At 36.8% G+C, this 18,198-nt stretch overlaps 1 protein-coding gene across 8 annotated transcripts in view; it reads left to right on the top strand.

Annotated features, from left to right (window-relative positions):
• Window positions 1-3,642: 3,642 nt before the first annotated feature.
• The window catches only part of PPP2R5C (protein phosphatase 2 regulatory subunit B'gamma), a 204,500-nt gene continuing 189,944 nt past the window's right edge, over window positions 3,643-18,198 (top strand). For 3 of the 8 annotated variants that reach the window (XM_031953232.1, XM_031953229.1, XM_031953231.1), the window contains exons 1-2: window positions 3,643-3,888; window positions 5,227-5,292. In XM_031953232.1, coding sequence (XP_031809092.1) covers window positions 3,862-3,888; window positions 5,227-5,292 — 93 coding nt within the window. In that variant the 5' untranslated portion in view covers window positions 3,643-3,861. Of the gene's footprint in view, window positions 3,889-4,577; window positions 4,597-4,694; window positions 4,714-4,925; window positions 5,014-5,226; window positions 5,293-18,198 lie in introns of those variants that run through there. The other 5 variants (XM_031953233.1, XM_031953235.1, XM_031953239.1 and 2 more) reach the window with 4 other exon arrangements.

Here is an 18,198-nt window from a genome sequence, read left to right as displayed (position 1 = left end):
AATTGACCAGCATTTATTAAATACCAATTATAGGGCAGGCATTATACCAGGTGCTACAAAAACAAAAAACCAAAAGTGAGGCAGTGCCTGCTCTGGAGACTTAGTGGTTTAAAATATAATCACAGTAAGTGCAAGATTATATATACCAAAACAACCCACCCCCCCAAAAAAAAAAAAATACTGGGAGTGAATGGGGCAAGATATAACTGGTGGAATCAAATATCTTTTCAATGATGTGAGCTGAGTATTAAAAAGAGCTAGGGGTTCCAAGAAGTTGTAGTGAGGAGGAAGAGAATTCCAGGAATAGGAGGAAATTTCTGAAAGTGAAGGAAAGATGGGACTTGTCTAAAAAAGAATGCTATGGATGCCGGGAAGCTCACCAACAGGTTTGTTTGGTTTTTTTTGTTGTTGTTGTTTTTGTTTTTTTTAATAAAACTGTACAGGAGTTGGAAGATCAAGTAACAGAAAGTTAATATGAGTATAGAGTGGTTCTATAAAAATAGGTTCCAGAGAACCAAAGATGAGGTACTGATGGGATTCCTGATTCAAAGTCAGATATATGCTTTGGATAGTAGTTTTAACTATGCAAAATATTACTTTTTTATCCCTATTTGTTCCTTATATTTAAAGTTACATCATACTAATATTAAATATTCCATTAAAAATTGACATAATCACTCTGTTATCAAGACAGTGGACTAAAATTTTCCAATAATCATGAATTGCCTCTAAGTTCCATTCTACTTCTGTCTAATATATAGTAACTATTAATACTTTCTTGATTTTAAAAATATATATTCATAATTAGTGCTGGGATTTAACTTATCCATAAGATTATTTTGTTTGGCCAATTTTTATTTCATCATACTAAATGATGAAATTGTTAAAACATTTTTAAATTTAGGGCCAAACACAGTTTAAATGTACCTCACAGATCACCTAGATCCAACTTTTCCTTTTTCAGTTGAGGAAACTAACCCCAGAATTTGGCAAATCCAATGAAAAAGTAGCAAAGACAAGATTCAAACCCAAACGCAGGTTTTCTGATTCCATATTCTTTGATATTTTCATTATTTCATGTTGCCTTTCATTAACAAATCTGTAGAACCTACAACATAACCCATAACTAACTTCAACTGTTGAAGGGATGGAGGTGAAAACATGTGGGGAAGAAACACTTCCCCATCACTTTCATCAGCTACCCAAGAGGAACACAGACCCTGACAATATACTACAATATACTGTTGACAATCCTCTCCTCCAGAATTTTTGTTGACACTATCTCCTGGTTTGTCCATTCCCTCTTAATCATCCAATTCACATGCCCTAACTATAGGTATGCAAGAATTTGTTCAAAGCTCTCATCTCAGCAACTACATCAGCTCACATTGGTTTAATTATCATCACTATACACATGACTCATATATATCAAGAACCAGTCTCTCATAAACTTCAGTCTCCTACCTAGATCAACATGTCTGAATCTGAATTCATTCCCTCTCCCCAATTTTCCTATTTCTATTGAAGGTACCACCATTCTTCCAGGTTCATAGCTTTTAGACAGCTCAAGACCCTATTCTTTATGAAGTCTTTAGGCTAAGGGCTAATTCTTCTCCTTTCAAACTACCTTTAATAACTGTATATATTTGTGATGTAAATTTTTATATGCACTGTTCCCTTCTCTCCATAAAAAGTTAAGTTCCTTAAAAGCAGTTTAATTTTTCACTTTTATTCTCAGGGCCTAGCATAGTGTCTGGCACGTGTAAGTTGCTTAATACTTAATTCACTATTAGTTTTTTTTGTAACAAGAGTACTTTTTCTTTTGTTTTCAAAGCATCAGGTCTTATCCAAATTATATTACTAAGCATCCTATTTATCTTCAATCCAGGTGTTCATCTAAATGTATGTTTGATCAGGTCCCTGTAGGTAAGAAATTTACTTTTAAAATTAACATTTCCTTTAAATTTCGAGTTTTCTGGCTTTTAAGTTTCCCATAACTGAGCAGCACATACTATTTTGCAACGCTCATTGGAAATGTGGGATGACAACTCAAGACGTCTAAGCCCTGCCTAAAATTGGGCTATCGGCTTCTGAATTGCCACATATTTAGTGAGATGCCTCGTTTTGACACAAATTCTACCAAGGGATAATGACGTAACACGCGTTTTTGACTTCTAAACATTTAGATGACCCGTAGTTTTGAGTAGTCAATTATTTCTAGATAGTGGCCAAATTGAGTATGTACCCTCAACTTTCCATCTTTTTAAATGTTTTTTAATGCTTCAATGTTTTCCTTGGGAAACTCACGCCTTCTCATATATGTAAGAAAAAATAAGATGACTCCCGGTCATAGTGCAGGAGTTTCTCCTCACACCGCGAATTAGCCACGGGGGAAAAAAACCCCAACATTCTTTTAAGGACAGTTGCTGTATCTAGCAAACCCGCTGTCTGATCCATTTCGTTTCCCCGCCCCCACTCCCCGCCCACCCGGACAAAAACAGGGGCAGACCCCCCCCTGAAATGCATGTCATCACCTCTGCAGGCGCTGTGGACTCTGACCCAAGGGCTTCCAACTTGGCAAGAAGAGGCTAGAGAAACAAAGCCTCAAGAGCATCAGCTCCACCTAACGAAGATAACCCAGGCGGAGGCCTCCATCAGGAAGCATATTTTGGCGGGGGGTGGGGAAGTGTTTGAGGGGGAGTAGGAAAGGGGACCGGCTGAGGTGAAACCAAAACCTCGGGCTCTTCTTGTTTTACCTTAGCCCGGAAAGAGGGCCAGGAAGGAGGGGGGAAGGCGTAGCAGATAACATCTGACACTTCTCCCCCACACATACCCCAGGCTAATTGGGTTTTTACTCCCAAATCCGCTTAGACCGAGAGGGAGCCAGCGAGAGAAAATACTCCGTTTGGGGGGAGGGGGAGGGCGGGATGGGGACAAGGGTGTTCCCGCTTATCCCCCGCTAGCTTCCGTTTTGGACCGCCTACGTTTTCACACATCGCTTTCAGCTTCTCCCTTTCCCTAGCCTGGGCTCCGTTACCACCCCCAATAGCAGCTAACGTTCCCAGGCACCACGGACTCCTCTCCCTCCGCACACCCCGTTCGGGTCAACCGCAGCCGGCAGCCGGCTCGGGCCGCCTGGCGTCAGCGGCCCGGCTCCGCGTCTCCCTCGCCCCAGCCCGTCACGCCTTGTTCCTCCTTCCTCGCACTGCCCAAAGGAGCAAAGCCCAGGCAGTCGCCTACCAACGTCCTCGGACTGAAGGCGAAAGAGCAAACTCGAGACCCAAGCCCGCGACCGACCCCCCCCCAAAAGCGCGAGAGTGAGGGAAAGCCGAGCTCCGGAGGACCGGAGGAGGGACAAACGTTAGAGGGCACGTGACCGGAGGAGGAGACGAAAGCTCAGCCAATGGCAAAGCGTCGTACCCGACAGTGGGACGGCGCTGAGGCCTGAGTGGGGCGGGGTCCGGAACCCGGGCAAAGCGGAACGGGGCGGAGAAGGGGGCGGGGAATGGGGGTGGGGTTACGAAAGGGGAGGGGAAGGGGGAGGGGGGCGGTCAGGGCTGGGGGGGAGGGGCGAAGAGACGCCGCCGCCGCCGCCGCGGCTGCTGCTGCAGCCTCTGGGAGCCTGGAAAAGGGGAAGCGAGGGCGAGGGAGGGACTCAGTCCCCGGCAAGGCGGCGGCGGGGGTGGCGGCTGAGAAGGCGGCAGTAGGGCAGAGGGAGGCAGCGTCAGGGGCGCTGCTGCTGCTGCTGCTGCGCTTGCTGGTGCTGCTGCTGGAGGCGGCGGTGGCGGAGGAGGAGGAGGAAGAGGCGGCGGCGGCGGCGGCGCAGGAGGAGGCGGCAGGGGCGGGCGGCCCGCACCAGCCATGCCGAATAAAAACAAGAAGGAGAAAGTGAGTCCGGGGCCCCAGCGGGCCTACCGAGCCAGCTGAGGGGACGGGGATTGGGGGCCGGGCCTGGAGGCGGGAGGGGAGAAGACGAAACTGCCCCTATAGGGACGGGGCCTAGTGTGGGGGCTCGGGCGCCGCCCCCCTGAGTCGAGAACTCGCCGACAACTTCTGCTACTGACTGGAGACCCCGTCTGCGCTTCCCCAGCTTGCCGGGACCCCAGTTCTGGGCACTGACAACTGATGCTCCAGAGTTAGTCACCTGGAAGCGGGGCCGGTGCGAAAGCACCTGGGGTGCCCAGGCCTCGGACAGGACAGCGGGTGCCCTACCTCCCGGCGGCCTAACCCTAGGTCCACCTTCCACTTCCCCCCTCCCTAGGAGTTTGGTTAATCTCAAGCAAGTGGGAGACATCATTCCCCATCCTGCCAAGCCCTGGGGGCTGGTGGCGTCTACATCTCGCCCCCTCTGCCCTCTCCAGGCCCTGGAGATCAGTGACAGCAGCCCGAGATTGTCCTGGAAGTAAAGACAGGCGAGCGGGAGGGGCGGGGAGGAGGAGTGAGGCTGCCCCGGGAAACGGCATCTGGCGTCCACAGTCGGTGCCTCCCCCGCCCCAGAACCTCTCCGGAGCAGCAGCAACAGCGGGAGTGGGGGTGGAGGGATGATACCGGGTGCAGAGATGCTTTGGAACATGCCTCCCAACCCAGGAGGAGAGGGTGAAGCAACAGCTGCAGCCGACAGGAGTTGGAGGGAGGGAGGGTCTTGCGAACGAACTCTAGTTGGAGAGAGGGTTTAGGAAATCAACCCTGGACACCAAACTTCCTTTGCTCACCGTAATTGTCTAGAGGATTCCTCGTGATGGGGAGGAATTTTGTGTGGTTTCAGAGAGAGAGAGACTTTCTAGTGCTGTAAAATAGTATTCTTGTCCTGCATTGTGATGATGTGTATTGTGTGATGATATGTATTTCTGCTGCGTTAGCTTTTTTTGTTTTGGTTTCAGGTGGCGCTGTATAGCGTTTTAGTATCACCTTAGAAACCACCATCATAGGAGTTTAGGGAAAGGAAAAAGGAAGGGTCCTTTAAAAAAAAAAAAAAAAAAAAAAAAACTCGTACTACACCATAAATAATTGCATGTAACTTACGTTCCTTTTTTTTTTTTTTTGGTAGTCTTGGTAACAAAAACTTTAAGAGTAAATAAATGTCTTGTAGTCTATTACATCTTCTAAACAGTATATGTTAGAACTTTTTGATAATATTAAAATGAGATAATTGCATAGGTTAAGAGTTTCAAACTTTTAAGGATTTTACAAACTTAGAAATATAAAACTTGCTTAATGTTTTCTCAGGAACCAGCAAAATCGGGGAAAAGTGGAAAAAGTACAAAAGAAGGACAAGATGCTGTAGAACAGGAGGTAATTAATTGTTTTTTGTGTTTTTTACTTTAGTCAAACAATTTTGGTTCTAGCAGTTAGCAAGACTAAGAAGGGCAGAACCCAAAATACTTGGCACTTTTTCCTGCATGGGATTTTTGACTTCTGCCATCCTTTCTTTGTATTTATTTAGGAGATATTTGGAAAAATGGAAATTTCATGATTCAGATTTGGAAAATTGAGGAATCTGGATGTTTAAATGAAAAGTTGAACAATGTAGTTGGTAATTCATAGATGCCTTATGAAGTCTTCCAACAAACCTGAGATTGTTTCTGTCAGTCAGACATGCTTGTCTGACTTATGTTCTACTTATCCCTTTTAGCTGTTGGTTCTTCTTCTTTTCAGCTGCTGGACCAGTTTCTTTTTAATCTGCCAGGAGACTATACCAGTTGTTATTTCTTTGCACTCTGTCCTCTCACCCCTCACCCCTCAATCTCTAGACTTTCTTCTGTTGCTTACTCAAATCCCCCTCCCTTCTTGAACTCCTCCACAGAGTATCTATGCTAGGTAGGTCCTTCTTTCCTTCCATATTAATTGATCTCTTATCCTTTTCTATCTATCAGTATTCTATTTCAGTGTTCACACTTTTTTGTCCTATTGTTCATATTATTTTGCTGATTCGTGACAGAGTAAATTCCAAATTGTACTGGGTTTGACAATAGCCTATTTTTTAGTGTTGTTCCTTATTTACTGATGATGTCATTGACCTACTGTCAGGACAGTTGCTTTGAGTCATTTTAGCTTATGGATTTCCACAATCACCACTTTGTTTTGCTCATTGGGTTTCTGGACTGAATGAAGATGACCAAGTAGCTGAACTCAGAAATCTAAATCATACTATTTAAGAGAGCAGCTAACAGGCACATTGAATTAGGCTCCTTACATTTAAAAAAAAAAAAAAAACCATTACATTTGATGGTTCTAATATACCTTGTCTAATCATTTTGACATTTTCATTTTTATTTAAATTAAACTAGAATTTATAAAATTCTGTTTAAAAATTATACTTGGGTTTTTTGAAAGCCATATAATTTTTCATCTATAAAATATTTTCTTTATCACATATCTATGTATATATTATATATGTTATAAATATTATTTATATGTATTGGTACTTTTTAATTTCCATTTTCTTTTCCTTATCACTCATCATGTTTTTGATCTTTCTTTTCTTGCATTTAGGAAGTTTGATGATTTTAATGTTAAACTTTTCAGGAAGGTAAATCTCCTGATCCCCAAAATTATAGAAACATATTGAAATTTTTTAAAAACATACTTTTGAATTATTTATACCAATATTTTCCCTACCTTTTCATTATTGTACTTAATCAAGAGTTGACTATACACATTGTAAATGCTTGTTTTAATAATAATACATTCTGTAAATCAGTTGATTTAAATTGGCACAGTAGATAGAGGGTGATCTTGAAATCAAGAAGACCTGGGGTCATTTCCTGCTTCTGGTATATGTTAACAGCTGATTCAAATGACTTCACTTCTCTGTGCTCCAAGCAATTTTTAAAAATAAATTTTTATTGTTATATTTTGTTTATATAATACCTACATTTTTCAAAGTAGTCCTCCCTTTCCATATAGCAGTCCTTTGTAACAAAGAATAAGATAGAGAAATAATAATCAGTTTTTCAAACTTGCCTACATGTTGGACAAAGCCTGACATTAAATGAAGAGTCCCATAAACCTCTCCCTGTTCTCCAAGGAAATGTGGGGCACATAATTCTTTAACATTTTAGGTGATCAGTAAACTTCTGACCTGCCTCAGAGGAGGAGGTCTCCACACCAGGAGTTCCTACACTAAAAGTTTCCCAGGATGTAAATGTTCCTTTTACAAGCTCTGACATACCCAATAACTGCCAAAGTTTCCTAGTTACTCTTCAAAATGTCCTTTATATCCAGTGTGTGCTGGCAAAGAGGGATGATCTTAGAACCACCGGATTTGGAGTCTGAGTACTTGGATTCGAATTGCAGCTCTGCTGCTATCTGTATGATCTTGGATAAGTCATTCAAACTCTATGGGCCTCTCAGTATCTTGCTCTATAAAATGAGGGAGGTGTAGTAGACTAGATTATTTCTGAGGTTGCTGTAAATCCTATAACAGCCCCTCTTACTAATAAGGTGTATTAAGGATTTCAGTGTTTATTTCATTTACCTAGATTGCATTGCAGGGAAAAATCAGAGTTGGAGACTGCTAAATTCAAATTTGGAATTGAACCTGAAAAGCTATTAGTAGATCAATAGGAGGTAGGCTCTGAAAAACACTAAATATATCAGTTTTATATAAATATAAATATTATGGAAATTCTGTTAGGTGGTTTGCTTTTAGCTTTGGGATTTTTTTAGCTCCTGAGAGATAAAACTCATTTTTCAGTTTCTCTTTATTTATATCACCAATATTGCTTTGAAAGTCACAACTAAAGATCTAAGTTACTTAGGATATTTCTTTGAAAGGATGAAGGATAGAATATTTTTAGTAACTTGAAGTAATAAACTGAGCAACTTTTATTTCTGCCTGAACCCATATAGCTTTAATTCTTGTTACTTTACTTTCAGTTCTAGCTACTTATTATTGTAGAAAATGAATGAAAAAGCATTTATTAACCATTTACTATGAGTGAAGCACCATGCTAAGCATTATTAAATGATTGACTTATTGTGTGATCAGCTGAGCCATTATTGCATATTTTTTAATTTCTTTTCTTTCCTGTTATTACAGTTATGTTTGAATATTTCAGATGAAAATCTTAAATAAGTTTAAATTTCCCTGCCTCATTTTATTTTTTTATTTTTTTTTATTATAGCTTTTTATTTACAAGATATATATGGGTAATTTTTCAGCATTGACAATTGCAAAATCTTTTGTTCCAACTTTTCCTCCTTTCCCCTACCCCTTCCCCCAGATGGCAGGTTGACCAATACATGTTAAATATATTAAAGTATAAGTTAAATACAATATATGTACACATGTCCAAACAGTTATTTTGATGTACAAAAAGAATCGGCCTTTGAAATATTGTACAATTAGCCTGTGAAGGAAATCAAAAATTTCCCTGCCTCATTTTAAAGCCTTCTTTATTTAATATCCACCTTTACTATTATTGTTTTTTTATTACACTGTCCTGCATGCAGTAACAGGCCTTTAATGATAAAATGTTTGTTAAAATGAATTAAATATCCCAGGAGCTTGCCCTACATTAGGACAGTGTATCCCAAATCATTCTAACCCAAAAGTCAAATAGCCAATTGCATTGAAAAAAAGCACCAGCAAGAAAATTGTTCAAGAAATTGACTTTGTATACTGATGGTTTATTTTGTTTCAGGTGTCTGAATGATTCTTATAATAACTGTTCTCTATCTCACTGAAGAGAATTCAAGAGGGAAATTGGCTTATAGTGCAAGAAGACGACTTTAAATTGAATATAATAAAGTTTGCTTAATGGATACTGGATAAAGGAAAATCTTCTGAATTAATTGGTACTAAGAAAAACAGATTTATATAGTGGAAGGAACCATAAATCAGATGACCCAATTTCTCATTCCTTAGTTGCCACCAACTTGCTCTTAGACTTTGAACAGGTCACTTGGGGTCATAGGTTTCTTCTAAAATAATGATTTCTAAAATTCTTTTCACTTTAAAATTCCCTTTGCTCATAAGTATTATCCATTTACTCTTGGATGGTTTAAGAGGAATACTACCTAAAAGAACTTACCCTATGGAATTTCTCTACAATAAAGGCTTTTAACTTTCCTTGGACTTTTTTTGACAATCTAGTAAAACCTATGGACCCCTTCTTAGAATAGTGTTTCTAATGTATAAAATAGAATATTTAGAATTACAAAGGAAACCGATGATGTTACAATATAATTATCAACTTTAAAAAAAAAAAAAAAAAAAAAAGTTTATAGATCCAGTGTTAAGAACCTGTCCTATAGTTTAGATGATTTCACTTTTGAATGTAGCATATAATTGTAATTGCTTTAGTTACTTTTATTGAATCTTAAAGCTTTATGTGTATCTCCTTTTTCCTTTCTCTTTCCCACAATATCCCTATATTTGTTTGTTTGTAGCTATTAATAAGAAAATCTCATGCACAAATTCCCAAATCAATTCATCTTGGAATGTGGCTTGAAAATCAGCAAAGGAAAACAATTCTTAGAAAATTGTTTACATTTTATAGTATGCTATATTTAAATCTTTGCAAGCACAAGTAAAATAAATTTTTTGCCAATTTGTAATCTTTGTAAATTGATTTGTTTTTCTAGAATTTAGTTGTGTTGAATTAAACTATATATCATAATGTTCTTTTAGTGCCACTTACAAATTGGTTGTTGCTTTAAAAATAAATTTAGTGCATCTGCAAAGTATCTACTTTTAAACACATTAAAGTAGTTTCATTTTTTCCTTTATGATTTCATTAGGTATATTTATGGCTTTAGTTATGTTTAGAAAGTCTCTGTAGGAACTTCACAATATCTCTTGCTGAAGAGAAGACCTGTAATGGTTCCTAAGTCTCATCCTATTATCCTGTATTGTCACCTCGTACTTTTTTAACAGCTTTCCTTGGTTCCTCGTGTCCAGTCAGCCTTCAAATTCTGTCCATTCTTTCTTTTTAAGATTCTCTCCATTGTGTCATCTTTTTTTTCTTGGTGACATCAACCCTGTCATTTCATGCCTGATTTTTTGAAATTGTCTGTCCCTGTTTTAGACCTTTTTTCTGCTAACTAACCTGCAAAGTTATTTTCATCATGCTAATTCCCTGCTCAAAAATCTTCAATGACTTCATTCTTCTAGGGTGTCAAACTTATCCCTACAGATCATATTTTGACGTATTTTAAAATATAATGTTGCCTATATTTTATTGTTCTTTGTTATTTTGTTAAATTTTTCCTAGTTACATTTTAATCTGGTTTTAGCAGCAACTTGGTTTGTAGGCTGTTTGATTCCTCTGACCAACAAAGTAAACTTCAAATTCCTTAGCTTTACATTCAGCACTCTTATGGCTTATCCCCCACTTATTTTTATTTAGCTACTACTCTTCTATATCAATAGCTCCTAACCTATTCTGACTTTAAACTCATGCAATTGGCAAACAACATGGTTCTCACAGTTAAAAAAGTTTTCACAGTTTTAGGCTTCAAATTTGTTCTATCCCAAGTTTTGCCATCTTTACCCCTAAGATAGGAGGAAGCAAAGGCAACTGTTTTGATGGGGAGAGGGAGTTATTAGTTTTTTCTTTTTGAATCTGGTGACCAACTCTTGAAATGATAATTTTATTACATTCCGGTAGAGTATCAGGACTGTGTAATTTTGTAAAGAAACAGCCTCTTTTTCAAACTGCTGAATCTCCCATCAAACCTTGCTTCACTCAGTCTTTTGCCACAAGCTTGAGGAATGAGTTTTTTTTAGCATTCTTTACCAACTTCTCTAAACTTTCAGCAGTACACTGTGTTACATCAGTATTCCATACTTGTCCTACTCATTGTTATATCTAACCCCAATCTTACACTTTCCTGCCTTTATTTTATTTTATTTTTAACTTTACACTTTCCTACCTTTATTTTACTTTAGGTTTTACAAGTTAATCTTCTCTTCAGTACCTTTCTCTCTGTTCTTTGGCAGCATCCCACTACTCCTTTCAGGTCTGGCATAAATACTTGACCTAGATTCTAGTCCCATGTCTTTCTGCTCTGAAACCTATAGCATTTACTGTCCATATCACTTATTTGGCAATTTAAAATATTATGTAGGTTTCTTATGTTCATATGACTTGTTTCTTTAAAGTTCTCAGAAGTTGGACAAAACAAAATTAAAATTTCCATGAGGATAGTAACTAGCTCACTTTCTTTTCCTTTGGGTGCCTTGTAGGTAGAATGTGTTTTTAATTTAAGTTTTTAATTACTTGGTAGATTTTTGAAACATTAAGTCAGTTTAACTTGGATTAAAAATAAGAAGAAATAATAAATCAGGAATCAAATAAAGTTGAAATCATGGTGATTAAGCTGAAGAGATGTATTATTACTATAAATTTTATTTTCACTTTAACAAATATAGGTATATGAACAAGAGGATAAGAACATTTTTAAAAGTGTTTAGGCTGAAACAACCCCCCCCCCCAACTCCTGAAGATTGTAAGTGATTGTTCCTTTATTACAACTTTCATTATTTATTGACTATGACACATACCACAAAAGATGAGTACATTAACTTAAACACATTAATACTACCTAACCTGGTACTGAATGGTGCTGGGAGAAATCACATTTTGTTAATTGTGCTCTCTTCAGATTTGTTATCTAATCTCAGCTGGGTCTCATTGCAGCAAGGCAATCCTTTTCCTTAATTTATTTTCTATCACACTTTCTAAAGCTGCTGTTCTAAACTTTATCTTCTCAAGCTTCCTAGTCTATTCCTATCTGGCAAGGGCTCCCTAATCTTTCATATGCTACATCTCAAGCCCCCTTAACATTAGTATTCATTTTTTCTTCCTTTAGTAAGGACTTCAATGAAAGAGATAGTCTTTCTCCTTGTCAAGGCCAGCTCTCCTCTGCTTATATCCTGGATCTCCCTCCCTTCCCATCTTCAATAGATTTCTCCAATAGTCATTTTTCTATTAGACATTTTGAACTGATTATTTATGTCAAACTTAAAATGTCTGAAGTGGAGTTCATTGTATTTTCCCCTCCCCTCTAAAACATCCATTCCTTTTCTGTCTTTCTATATTTCTGTCACTATTCTTCTTCATTCTGTATAACCAATTATCAAATCTTGTCAATTGTCCCTCTGTGTGACTTCTCATATTAGTTCCCTTTTTCTTTACTAGCGCAACTATCAGCCTAATTCAGGTTATTAGTCCTCTCCCCCCCCCCCCAAAAAAAAATCCACATTATTATTATAATCATCTAGCCTCTTTCTCAGGAGTTCCCAAATGTTCCAGTCTATTTTGACTTGGTTACCAAAGTAATTTTAAAGCACTTTTTTGAGGGAGAAGCCAGAGTCAATCACTTTAAGGAGACACTGAACTTATTTCTGAGCAAAAAATACAGGAAAAAAAAAGTCCTTTTACATGTATCATTTTGGGAGCCATAAGCCTCCTTTAAATTGTCAGGCCTATTCTTTTATACTTTTGGGTGGCCAAATGAGGGTGCAAACACAGATACTTATGTAGACTTGACTTAAAGAATATAGACTTAAAGAAGTCAACTCTTTGAGGAGATGGATCCCTATCAAATGCATACTTCCCTTAACATTTAAAGCCTTCTACAACCTGATTCCAATCTGTCTTATTCTTTACAGTCTGACAGATTTGCCTTCTTACTGTTAAATTCAATATAGCATTCCATTTCCTCTATCTCTGTGTATTTGGATAGACGTCACCTAAACTGCAGTGCACTTCCTTCTCATTTCTGCCTCTTAGAATCCCATTTCCTTCAAAGCTCGGCTAAGTGCCACCTCATAAGTGAGTTCTTTCCTGATCCACTTCTCTATCTACTAGTGCCTTCTTCTGACTTCCCTCCTCCCCCCATTCCAGTTACCTTGTCTTTGTCTGGTATGTGTATACATGTTGTTTTCCATCATAGAATGTAAACTGCTTAAATATGGGAATTTTCATTCTTGTCTTTTTATCTCCAGACCTAACACCCTGCCAAAACACATATGATAAATGGTAATTAATTCTCAACTGGGAATAGCCATCTTCTCCCCAACATCCCATACATTTTGTTGTCTATAAAATGTAAATTTCTCACATGATTGAATATATAAATTCTTTGGTTTTGCTTTTGTTACCAATTTTTTCCTATGACTGGATTTGATATAGTTGATATTAGAAAAGTTATATGTAATATTAAGAGTTTCCAAAGTAGATTCTTTTAAGGAAATTTTTCACATAAATGGAAGAGAAAGGCAATGTAGTGAACATATTTTGGCACAACTGTAGATCCAACCAGATAGAAACTGCATATGCTTATGCCTTTACTTCTAAAATAAAACCATTTCCAAACTCATTTTGCCACCGGAGGGCATAAGAGAACAGGTCTGACAACAATTCAGTGTGCATGTCTTATGATATTGATGAGGTGTGTAGCTGGGCTCAGAAGAATGACCCTTATCAATATGGCTATAGAACCAGAGGAACCAAGCAGCTAAGATTTAAATACTGGAAAATCCCTATAGATCCTCACTGACTTGCAATGGACATCCATTGCTGTGCTTCCCAGTCACACTAAGGTAGTTCAGAGAGCTAAAAGAGGAGATCAAAACCTTTCTCTCCCCGCCTCACCCCCCATCCAGTAGAGATACTAACAAATTTGACCCAGGAAATCTTTTTTTCTTAAAAAAAAATTTTTTTTTTAAATTCTGCACTTAAACATCAAAAGAAAAATACTGTTTTTACATCTACAGAACAGAAAAATGCTAATTGTATATAAATTTGTGACTTGTATACAAAATTTTTTTAAGTTATGTAATAAATTCCCCATATTATTTTCCAAGTTACCCTGCTTATCAGTATTTCCTTTAGAACTTCTGTTCTCTGCTACATTTCTCTTTAGCTTCCACTGCTCTTTTCTTCCCTTTTTTGGAGTGGGAGGTGGGGGGTGGTGAGGGAGAGGGAGCAGGGAAGCAAACAATATCACTAGCTCTGCTTCTCTTCCCCAAGTTCTCCTCCTCACTGAATTAAAAAAAAAAAAATTCACACAAATCAATCCATACATTGGCTATATCCTAAATTTATTTCAATTATCTCTCTGTCAAGAGGTAGATAATATTCTTCATTCTTTCTTGGTCCTCTGGAAACATGGTTGCTAATTGCATTGATCACAAGTCTTAAGTCTTCCAAATTGTTTTTCTTTGCTGTTATCATCATATAATTGTTCTGTTTTAGTGACTGCATCATTTATATACGTTTTCCCAGGTTTCTCTTAAGTTATCATAACTTTTATCATTTCTTTCATTATTTTTATGTATTTTGATTCATAATCCCAACTAATGGGTGCCTGCTTTGTTTCAAGTTTGTAACTTTGCTACAACAAAAAGTTTCTATCATTATTTTTATAAATATAGATTCCCCTCCCCCTTTGATTTTTTGGGGGATTTAGGCTTAGTTGTATTATTACAGGGTTGAAGGATATGCACAATTTGTTGGAGTTTTTACAAACTGTTAAGAACATATGTCCTTGTTTCTCTCTGGAGAAAGAATTAGATCTAGATGAATGGGACTTAGTAGGAGAGGATCTTTGTCAATTCTGTAATAAAAATGGCCCAAAATATCTTTCTAAGATCAAATCAACTCCAATGGCTTAACACTTTGTAAAGATTCCAACAACAATTAAAGTTTGCTATTGCTTTCCAGAATGACTGAACCAGTTCATTTCTCTACCAACAGTATGTTAGTTTTGGAGGATAAGAACAGGAAGTTCTGGAAGAAATGTTGATGAATGACTCTTCTCATATATTTGAATCAGTTTCTTTACCTTAGATATCTTTTATCAGAGAAACTTGCCACACATGTTTTCCCCCCTCAGGAATTATTTCTCTTTGATGTTGTTAAGACAAAATGTTTTCAATTTTATGTAATCCAAAGTTTTTCAAATTATCTTCTGGGATCTTCTCTATCCTTTATAATTATGCTGTGACTTTTTAATCTAAGCCACATATCCATTTGGAATTTATTTTGCTATCGGGTGTTATATATATATATATATATATATATATATATATATATATATATATATATATATATTATGCTTTGTTGGTCTAAACTGATTTTTTTGGCCAGATTAATTTCATACCTATCTGTATCTCTCTTAATGGTTGAATTCATCCATACTAGCCTTTGTCTCTTATCTCTTTTCTCTTTTGTAGTGAAACTCTTTGAGGAAATCATCTACAATAGGTGCCTCTCTTTGTTTCCTTCCCAGTGTCTGAAATCTTTGCAAGCCAGGCTTCTGAACTCATCATCCAATAAACATTACTCTCTTCAAAGTCACTAATGATTTCTTAATTACTGAATCTGATGTTGCCTTTTCTCAGTCCTTGTCCTTTACCACCCTTCCTGTTGCAAGTTTGACCTATATTGGATTTGTTGATGTTTGAGGGAGAGAGAGAAGTTTGGAATGCAAAGTTTTGCAGGGGTATATGTTGAAAACTATCTTTGCATGTATTTTGAAAAATAAAAAGCTATTAGAGTAGGAGTCACGAGTAATACAAACTCATAAGTTTGAATCAGAAAGCTGTAAAGAAGAGTTTAAAAGGAAGGAAAGAAAAGATAATTAGCTGATTGTGGGGGTCTGGGTGAGAGAAAGAAAAGAACAGCAGAAAAGTAGAAGTTAAATGTGTCAAAAAACAAAAGCATCTGTACTCTTCTTAGAACTTTGTTAGAGTAATAATGGAGGAAATTGGATTTTCCTCCTTTCTGCCTACTGTACAATTTTTACTGGGCCTTTCATACTGAGTTTTTATGAATGAATGGTTTATGACCCATGTTTCTTAATTATGTAAGCGTTATGTTCCAATTTTTATATTTATCTTCCTTGAAAAGTCTACAGTGATTCTAATTATTACTTTTAAAATATTACCTGGTAAGAAATTCATTTCTGGCACTACAGCACTTTTTCTTTATGTTTTCCTATTGGAATTTAATGAGGATGTGTCCAGGCATGTTTAATCTTTGGTTTCTGTGGAGTTGGGGATAGGACATGTGGTGGTAGCTAGATGATAAGTATATGGAGTAGTGAGTCTGAAATCAAGAAAACCTAAATTACAAACATAGCCTCAAACACATACTAGCTGGTGACCCTATTTGCTTCAGTTTCCTTATTTGTAAAATGAGCTGGAGAATGAAATGCAAAAAAGCATTCCATTATCCTTAACCAAAAAAAGCCTTTCTAATGGGTGACACTCAGACACAATTGAAAATAGCTAAATAACAACAAGGCAGAGGGAAGTTGATTTAGGAAAAATTTTGACAGTTTCATGAAGTATATTACCTAAATCTTTTTTTCTTAGTTTTCTAGGATGTCAGTAATTGGGCTAGCTGAAATAGCTATTTTTGGATGTCTGTCTGTTGAGTTTGCATGTTTTGCAATAGTATAGTTAACTCAATTACACGTTAAAGACCATATTTCTAGTTGTTTTATTTTGAGTTCAAATAATTGGTACTCTATTAGTTTATTTATTTAGTTCATTAGTTTAGATTTGTTTGGGGTCTTTTTTATAATTTTTTTCTTCCCACTTTAAAAACTTGTTTGTGTTTGTGTTTTGCTTTTACTTTTATTTGATTTAATCCTACAATTTTTCAGAACTCTGCCAATTTCTTAATTGATTTCTTGTGATGTCATTTATCCGTTTGAGGATGTCAGTCAAGATATTTTATATGGTTTCTCTCTCTGTTGCTTCTACTTACTTGAGTTCATTAGTTGTTCAAAAATTTTTAAAACTATAATGGCACTCTGATTTGATCTTTTATATTTTTGTGTATGTTCAATATTTCAAGTTTTTTGGTGGGTTTCTTTTTGTCATGGGGAAAACCTGGCTTCTTCAGTGTTTTCTGTCCACCATCTTCAGTCTCCCATCATTATCCACTGGATAAACATAAAAGGTATTCTTCCTCATTCTGTACAAACTTTCCTATTTTTCCCCTTCCTCAAAGAATCAGGTTAAAATCTCAGCTCAGACATGAGCTAGGTGGCCCTGGGAAAATCACTTAACCTTTCTCTAGCCTCAATTTTCTCATTTATAAAATGAGGATAATACTGGTAGCTACCTCCAGAGAGTGATTAGTGTAGAAAGAGTGCTTTTCTAACCAGAAAATGCTATATAAATATTATCATTATCATTATTTTTTATTCCTATACTACAGGGAACTGGAAATGGGAAGTAATTTAATAAATATTTATTAAGCACTTAGTGTATATAGAGGCTCACTATTGTTATGGGGACTACTAGGTTATGAATTCTTTGACCACAGCAATCCATAATATAAAATGACCCTCAGTCATCTGAGGCTCCTTGTTCTTCTACAGTAATACTGTTAGAATGGTTGAAGGCAGAAAATACTAAAAATCATGATTTTTTGACAGTATGTAAATATAACTGTTATTTTTAATGTACAATCCTTTTTCATCAGTCATTGTGTAGATATATTACTTGGAGGAGGAATGAGATCATATCTTGACATTTTTGCTATAAATGCAACAAAGGTATTGAAGTTTTTGATAAAATATAAGGAGATACAGTTAAATAAAACTGTGTCTCATAATTTCTTCTTTTGAGAAGCAAAGAAAGAAGTTGATCAAGTTGGTTTTGTTGGTATCGAGAGCAAGGGGAACATCATTTGATGGAATTTGGTCATCTTACTTTAGAGTAGACATGATCGTAAACAAGATGATAAACTTGTTCTTAAATTAGAACTAGTTCTCAAATTAGTACAAATAATGAATCTTATGAAGTTGTCACATATTTAAATTCATGTTATTCAAAGGTATTATGTAAACTTACGGTGATTGGTTCTAGCCCAATAGAAATATGCAATGCAAATTTGAATGAGAGAAATTCATAGGGTACATTATTCATGCTAATTAAGACCTGACTATAATTATAGCTTGTTTTCCAATATCTCTTCCAGAAGTCGAAGAGGTAAAGAAATTCTTTACAATCCTATAAATTAAATTGAGACATTATATTAAAATATTTTAGATAAATTTGTTGCTATATTTTGTGTTTATGTAACATACGTTTACCTACTTCATAGTTTCTCCTTTCAGAGAAGCTTCCCTTATAACAGAAAATTTTTTTAAAAATTCAACAAACTGACATATCAAAGGAGGTCTGATATTATCAACATAGAAGTTAATACTTGGTAAATTCAATATGAG

This window comes from Sarcophilus harrisii, chromosome 2, assembly GCF_902635505.1.
Source record: "Sarcophilus harrisii chromosome 2, mSarHar1.11, whole genome shotgun sequence".
NCBI lineage: Eukaryota > Metazoa > Chordata > Mammalia > Dasyuromorphia > Dasyuridae > Sarcophilus > Sarcophilus harrisii.
The sequence above is the reverse complement of the archived record's forward strand: the minus strand, read 5'-3'. Positions and strand labels throughout refer to the sequence as shown.